Raw genomic sequence first — 8,097 nt, 5'->3', positions numbered from 1 at the left:
GTTACTGTCCAAATGTTTATATCAGGGTGTCTTTGTTCTAAAGGGCCCCTACTATGCTTTTTGTTGCTTACATAATACTGGACACATTTCAAAAACTGGCTGGTGGGGGTGGGGCAGTCCATGTAAACATTTATAAATAAAGCACATACTTTTAAAAGACTTAAAATAGTCAACACTCAAGAAATTGTGTTTTTCAAGGATGGTACAGTGGTGGTATGAATGTGGCTTTCTGTTAAACACCTTGATAGCTCTCTTGTACAGCTGCTCTATGGGTCTTAGGTTTGTGGCAAAGGCAAACGACCAGTTTGTCAAACAGTATTCAATGTGGGATAGAATCATACAGTGGAGGTATGACTTTGCAGCATTGAGAGTTAAAGGTGGGGTAGGTAATTTTGGAGAAACCAGCTAGAGTGCGCTAGAATTTTGAAAATACACGGCCGGAAGAAATCTGCCACTTCTTTACAGAGCCCCTCCTCCAACACACACGAACGCACACGAACGCACACATGACCAATGCGGGAACGATATAATTTCTGCACGGATGGAAAGCTGACAGGCAGGTATGCCATCCAGTTATTTTAGCCGGGGCAGCTAAAATGATTGGTCGTGCTTTTTACAGTATTACGGCTTCCACAGATGAAACACAAGGGGGAGAGCGGCCGGTGTAACGTATTAATAAACATGGATCCCAATGCTAGTTTCGACACAGAAGACACAGAAGAAGTTGAACATGAATATTCGAATGCATATGACGGACCACAACCTTATAATTATGAGCCTGCTAGGCGTCCAAGAGACCAGGAGCAGCCAAGGATTAGAAGAAATAACGGCCATCGGAGAGAAATTGAGCTGTGGTGTGAGGAGAACCAGTGGAGAACTGGGCAGCTATCTTGGTGAGTGACCGGCGTTAGCTACAGAATGTTAGCTAACGTCACATCACAACATTGTGAAGTTAGCTATCATATATCAGGCTATAACTAAAGTAGCATTGATAATATAGTAACGTTACTGGCAGGACTGTTGATACTGATCCCTAACATAAACTAATGCGCAAGTATCAGCCGTATCTCGCGTTACCTAATGCAACTCCACACTACGGTGCTGTGTACCGGAGGAGAGACGCGAGATACGGCTGATACTTGACGATCTGGCGGAGAAAGGTTGTGGAGCCTCCGTTGATATGTCATTGTAAATGGCTTGATGGAAAGCAGGTGTGTAGTCGGGGAGGGTGCACAGCTGATTGCAGCAGGTGAGTGGAGGTTGAGCCCGGAGCCAGGAGTGACAGCCACCACGCACACACAAACAACACAGACAGTGGGAAACAAACAAACACAAAGGAGACGGCTGGAGCAGTACAGCCACCACAGCGTTACCTAATGCAACTCCACACTATGTCTTACGGTGCCGTGTACTGGAGGGGAGAGAGAGAGAGCAGCGAAGGGGGGAAGGGAGAGAGAAGTAATACGGTTTCCTGATAAAGCTGTGGAGAGTATGTGCTGCAGGGAGGTGGATGCACAACGCACCCAGGAACGAACGCTAGCTCCGGTCCTTTTTACTGTGGACTCGATGTCCTGACAGGCTGGTATTTGTGCAACCTGCACAAACACAATGCTGCACCATGATTACAAATGGTGAAATACAATGTAAAACTACCGAAAAATACCAGCTCCTTAAAACACAACCGCTCTACTCAACGCAACTCTACTATACCCGCGGTCAGAGAGCGGAGATGTGTCCCCTGTGTGATGTAATATGAGGCGTTTGACGTATGACCTTAAAAAAAAGCCGTTTTTAAGAGCAGAGCAAAAAAGGTGTTTTTAAGAGCAGAGCTCAAAATTGCTCCTTTCCCTCTGAATTCCTGCCCTTGTGTATAGTTAGTTACGTGTCTGAGTCTCTGCGTAAGGATAGCATCTCTTTGTATACATTGTGGACAATTTATATGGTGTGATGGTTAGCACTCTGGAACCTTTCTTTGAGTACCCTGAAAAAAGCCAGCTTCTACATCTCAGGAGGATCTTGTAGCAGGATAGTGGTTGCAATATGGAAGATGAAGACTGATTTGAGAATAAGTCTATCAAGTCAAGGGAATAATCTGAGTGGCGTTAGGACAACAACCTGCTCCTTAACACCTCTAAAACCAAGGAGTTGACGATTGACTGCAGGAGAACAAAGATGGAAGTCCACCATATGTATGGAGAAGTGGAAGGCGTGGAGAACTTCAAGTTTCTTGAAGTCAATATGTCAAAACATCTTACAAGGACCTCCAACACATCACACCGGGTTAAAAAGGCCCAGCAAAGACTCTACTTCCTCGAGAAAGTAAAACAAGCCAGGCTCCCACAGAAACTTTGAAGAAACAAGGAGATGAGTGGTAACTTGCTCACTCTGCCCTTTACCTCCTCACGAAAATATTTAAGTTTCCCCTCAGAAGATTAATGACTACTTGGGGAATTAAAGGTTTTAAAATGTCCAACTTTTATATTAAATAAATCATGATTTATATCCCTTTATTCCCTGACTTGAAGGAGCATTACTTTCTGCTGCTTGGTAAATATTTAAGTCCACTTTTAAAGTGCTACATGCTGCATTTTAAGACAATTATTCATGTACACAATTACACTTTGTGCCATTCATATTTTAAAACAGAATAATAACTAAATGATGACAGGTGTTTATTTGCAAAAATCTTGAATTTCAACCTTGGAGATTTGTTAAGCTGGTAAAAATATAAACACCTTAGCACATAGAAGTGCATATGGACATCAGACTAACCTGCAATAAAGGCTGCATTCGGAAGGATTACAAGGTTTTCTAATGAACATTTCTCAAAACAGTGCATGTTTAGTCTTCTCCCTTTTACTGACACGGCCAATGTATGCTAATCCTATGGAGTATGAGAGTTTTTTTATCGACTTTTCTAGTCCAGATGAGCTTTTATTGGACTGTTGAGGGAAGATTTATGCATGATAAGAGCCAAGCATTGCAATACAAACATTGGATTGACACGCTGTTATTTAAGAAATGTATACATGTTTTATTATATTGCTACCAAGATAACACTTCAGATATCAAGCTCTCCAAGGCACTCAAAATAGACAAGATCAATCTTTTATATGCAGTATTGAATGTCTCCTCACTCATCGTCACGTTGAACTTTTCCTCGTCGCTCATTGTGCCGTTGAACTTGTACTCGTCGCTCATCGTGCCGTTGAACTTGTACTCGTCGCTCATCGTGCCGTTGAACTTGTACTCGTCGCTCATCGTGCCGTAGTACTTATCCTTGTCGCTCATCGTGCCGTTGAACTTATCCTCGTCGCTCATCGTGCCGTAGTACTTATCCTTGTCGCTCATCGTACTGTTGAACTTATCCTCGTCGCTCATCGTACCGTTGAACTTATCCTCGTCGCTCATCGTGCCGTAGTACTTATCCTCGTCGCTCATCGTGCCGTTGGACTTATCCTTGTCGCTCATCGTGTCGTAGTACTTATCCTTGTCGCTCATCGTGCCGTTGGACTTATCCTTGTCGCTCATCGTGCCGTAGTACTTATCCTTGTCGCTCATCGTGCCGTAGTACTTATCCTTGTCGCTCATCGTGCCGTTGAACTTATCCTTGTCGCTCATCGTGCCGTTGAACTTATCCTTGTCGCTCATCGTGCCGTTGGACTTATCCTTGTCGCTCATCGTGCCGTTGGATTTATCCTTGTCGCTCATCGTGCCGTAGTACTTATCCTCGTCGCTCATCGTTCCGTTCCACAACTGCTCGTCTACTTCATGGAGTACTGAAAAAACATTTGATGGACGTCAAAACAATAAATTATGTTCTCTAGACTTAAATCACAGCATGAATTATTCTGTAATAGTTCCTCAAGGGCTTGGTTACTTAATACATCCTGTTTTTGTAAAAAAACACCAACGTTGGCAGCAAATTCAGCAACCAAACATTGATGCATGAACTTATAAAAAAGACATGCAAGTGGTTTGTTTTAGCTCATATACACAAATTATTAACTTGCCATTGCTGCGTTTCAAATTAAATCATACATTTCCCAGATTTCAGATCTTTTACACCACTTTTATGCGACACATACTGTTGTCTTTTTAGACTTTAGAGCGCACCTTTGCCAGCGTCTTGCTCCAACATGGACTCCATCGACTGGAAAAGTGCAAAGGCTTTCTTTAAGGAGATCTCATTGGGAGACAGATCTGTAGGACACATTATAATTAAAGGTTAGTGTCAGACAGAGAAAAGAAACACTGCTTACAATCAAATGTTTTCAACTCTCAGTCTCCTCTGCAGCTTATATTCACCAACTGGAAAACCAGAGACTGTGGACAGGAAACATGCTGTTAAATCAAACATTATTCCTTCATCTTCCACACAATTATCAAACAGGTAAATACCTCTGGCCAGACAAACAGTCAGCACACAGAAGAGCATCCAAACAGCTGCCATCTCTGCAGTTTTCCAAGAGAGTGTTGCCTGAGCACCAGACAGCTTTAAAGGAGGCAAACCTCTAGCAGCTGCTGCTGATCAGCACTGATTGTCTCTCTGCACAGAGGAAAACACCATTTATCTGAGATTAAACTCTGAGAATGAGGAGTTTTTTCATGGAGCTTGTTGTGCATTTATGATTCGTAGAGACCATCATTTTAAATTCACATGTAAAAGAATATTGCATTTAAGAGGGTATATCAACTACAACAAATAACAAGCCCTCCCCCGACACACAAAGATCTTTATTAACATTTTATATTGTTACCTAAAAACAATTAGAAATTATATAAATTATCCCAAATATCCCTCCTCTTCAGAAAACTAAAAATTCAATTAAAACCTTTTACAACCCCCTTCCCAAAACACATATTTTGTAGAAGAAGAAAAACAGGGTTATTCTGCTTTACAGCACTTTCAATGTTTTTCCTGTGCCCTATAAGTTATTTTTGCCCATTTTATTTTAATATTTTGCAAGGAATAAGCAAATGGGCATGTTGTGTTTTACAGCAATGTGTTGTATAAACAACCTCTTAAATGTTGGAATCGACCAATCAGAATCAAGTATTACAGGAGGGAGTTGTTCATTTAATTTTAATTTTTTTATTGAATTTTTTGTTTTCTGAAGAGGAAGGATGTTTTCAAAACATGTTTAATCGAGTTTTTACCTCGTGTCAGATTGTATATGTGTGTCTAGATATATATACTGTATATAGAGAGTTTTGGCCCTAATCATGCAACATTTCATACCGTCCTGTCGGGGATCAATGACAGAAATAATGACATTATAAAGCACTTAAATTATACGTAATAAAAGCTATTAGGTACTGCAGTTTACCCGTTAAAGCTTTTAGTTTGCGTTCAACTTCCAATCAATCCAAAGCACTGAACAACTAAGTTTCCTGATGTGCCAACATTAAAGACAATTCTCTTTTAGATGCTATACATATTCAACTCCACTGTAATATAATGTATGTATTTTAAAAGAGAAACTTCATTATTTGTCAACCCCAAATTTATAATTGGTTCATTATTAATAATAATAATAATAATAATAATAATAAATGGGATTTATATAGCGCTTTTCTAGACCCAAAGACGCTTTACATTATGAGTCAGATCGACAAACAAAACAAGAACAAAAACAAAAAACAAAACAAAAACAGAAAAGCAGTCAGGAGGATGTTGGTTCAGAGGGGGGAGGGGCGGGTTTAAGGATAAGCAGAGTTGAAGAGGTGGGTTTTGAGACGGGACTGGAACAGGGTGAGGGAATCAGACTCACGGAGGTCTTGGGGGAGGGAGTTCCAGAGCTTCGGGGCTGCCACAGAGAAGGCTCTGTCCCCGAAGCTCCGGAGTTTGGCCTTGGGGATTGAGAGCAAACCGGCTGAGGTGGATCTGAGGGACTGGGGTGGTTGGTAGAGGATGAGGAGGTCAGTGAGGTGGTAGGGGGGGGGCCAGATGGTGGAGGGCTTTATAGGTGAGGACCAGGAGTTTGTAGTGAATGCGGTGTGAGACGGGAAGCCAGTGGAGTTCTTTGAGGACCGGGGTGATGTGATGCCATGATTTGGTGTGGGTGAGGAGTCTGGCGGCTGCGTTCTGGACACAGTTGAGGGATGTTGTGCTGATGCCGAAGAGGAGTGAGTTGCAATAGTCAAGGCGGGAGGAGATGAAGGCGTGAATGAGTCGCTCAGCTGCGGGGCGGGTGAGAGAGGGACGGAGTTTGGCGATATTGCGGAGGTGGAAAAATTAGGTTTTTACAACTTGGCGGATGTGGGGGTCGAGGGAGAGGGTGGGGTCGAATATCACGCCAAGGTTGCGTGCCTGGGTGGAGGGGGAAACAGGGGTGCCATCGAGGGTGAGTGTCAGGTTGGGGGTTTTGCTGAGGGTGGATTTGGAGCCGATGAGGAGGAGTTCAGTTTTATTGCTGTTGAGTTTGAGGAAGTTGTGTTGCATCCAGGATTTTATTGCAGTCAGACAGGATTCGATGTGTGTGAGAGGGGGGTTTTGGGGGGAATTTGGTGCTGAGGTAGATCTGTGTGTCGTCAGCATAGCAGTGAAAGTCCAGGTTGTGATGGCGGAGAATCTGACCAAGGGGGAGGATGTAGATGATGAAGAGGAGGGGGCCGAGTACTGAACCTTGGGGAACACCTTGGGTGACTGAAGCTGTGGTAGAGGAGTGATTGTTGAGAGAGATGAAGTGGGATCTGTCGGAGAGGTAGGACTGTAGCCACCTGAGTGCAGTACCTTCGATACCGATATCCCGGAGTCGGGTAAGCAGGATGGTGTGGCTCACGGTATCGAAGGCTGCACTCAGGTCAAGGAGGATGAGGATGTTGAGGGAACCGGTGTCAGCAGAGGTGAGGAGGGAATTGAGGACTTTGATGAGTGCTGTTTCTGTGCTGTGGTGGGGACGAAAACCAGACTGAAGGGGTTCAAAAAGGTCGTTTTTTTGGAGATGGCGGTGGAGTTGTTTGGAGATGATGCGTTCTATTGTTTTAGAGAGAAAGGGGAGGTTGGAGATGGGGCGGTAATTACTGAGGGAGGAGGGATCCAGACCGGGTTTCTTGAGGATGGGAGTGACAGCAGCAGTTTTGAAGGCAGAGGGAACGGTTCCTTGGGACAGGGAGGAGTTGAAAAGGTTGACAATGTAGGGGCAAAGGACGGGGAGGCAGGACTTCAGAAGAGGGGTGGGTAGAGGGTCAAGCGAGCAGGTTGTGGGTTTGGAGGAGCTGATCAGTTGGAGTATTTCAGGGGGGGTAACCAGAGTGAACTGGGAGAGAATGCCGTGGGGAGGAGGGCTCGGGAGGTCAAGGGAAATGGAGGGAGGAATTGTGGCGGTGGATGTTGGGGGAGATGTTTGTGTGTCAGATGCAGCGGATAGGGAGTGATTAATGGCAGTGATTTTTTCAGAGAAAAACTGGAGGAATGAACTGCATGTGGAAGTGGAGGAAGAGAGGGTGTCAGCACGGGGTTTGAGGAGCTTGTTGACGGTGGAGAAGAGGGTCCTGGGGTTACGGGAGGGGTCGATGAAGATGGTGGAGAGGTAAGCAGATTTTGCGGCATTGAGGGCGTCTCTGTAGGTAGTGAGATGGAGTTTGTAGGAATCATGGTGAACTGTGAGGGATGATTTCATGGTTAGGCGTTCAAGCTGGCGGCCGGATTGCTTCAGTTTACGGAGTGCAGGGGTGAACCAGGGTGAGGAGGTTTTAAAAGTGACATTTTTCCTTTTGAGGGGGGCCAAGCTATTGAGGGAGGCGAGTAGGGTTGAATTAAGGTGGTTGAGTTGATCATCGGGTGAGCTGAGGTTCGAGTCCAGGGGGAGAGTAGAGGATAGCGGGTCGGAGAGGTGCTGGGGATCAACAGAGCGTAAATTACGGAAAGTGATGTTCCTGGATGGGGGGGGGGGGGGCGGCGGACGGGGGAGGCGGTGGTGAACTGAATGAGTTTGTGGTCAGAGAGGGGAAAGGGGCAGGGGTGGAGGTCGAGTACTGTGAGGTTGGTGGAGCAGACAAGGTCAAGGATGTGTCCTTTATCGTGGGTGGGGAAGGTGACATGTTGTGTAAATGAGAAATTGTCCAGAAGGGAGGAAAATTCAGAAGCGTGTT

The 8,097-nt window shown here is 44.7% G+C and overlaps 1 protein-coding gene across 1 annotated transcript; it reads right to left on the bottom strand.

Annotated features, from left to right (window-relative positions):
* Positions 1–3,010: 3,010 nt before the first annotated feature.
* On the bottom strand, positions 3,011–4,460 carry LOC307026536 (uncharacterized protein). The gene is made up of 3 exons (XM_079662017.1): positions 4,402–4,460; positions 4,117–4,203; positions 3,011–3,779 (listed from the first exon to the last, which is right to left on the bottom strand). The coding sequence occupies exons 1-3, from the start codon at positions 4,451–4,453 to the stop codon at positions 3,046–3,048; spliced, it is 873 nt and encodes a 290-aa protein (XP_079518143.1). The 5' UTR covers positions 4,454–4,460; the 3' UTR covers positions 3,011–3,045.
* Between the last annotated feature and the right edge of the window lie 3,637 nt (positions 4,461–8,097).

The sequence above is a fragment of the Notothenia rossii genome, assembly GCF_949606895.1.
Source record: "Notothenia rossii genome assembly, chromosome: 12".
Taxonomy (NCBI): Eukaryota; Metazoa; Chordata; class Actinopteri; order Perciformes; family Nototheniidae; genus Notothenia; species Notothenia rossii.
The sequence above is the reverse complement of the archived record's forward strand: the minus strand, read 5'-3'. Positions and strand labels throughout refer to the sequence as shown.

What these genes read in the sequence shown, in the direction of transcription:
- LOC307026536 (XM_079662017.1), bottom strand. Translation starts at nt 4,453, where the DNA reads ATGGCAGCTGTTTGGATGCTCTTCTGTGTGCTGACTGTTTGTCTGGCC. An exon ending in GACTGTTTGTCTGGCCAGAG is followed by an intron (nt 4,204 to 4,401) that starts GTATTTACCTGT and finishes TGTGTCCTACAG; the next exon opens with ATCTGTCTCCCAATGAGATC. An exon ending in GGAGCAAGACGCTGGCAAAG is followed by an intron (nt 3,780 to 4,116) that starts GTGCGCTCTAAA and finishes ATGTTTTTTCAG; the next exon opens with TACTCCATGAAGTAGACGAG.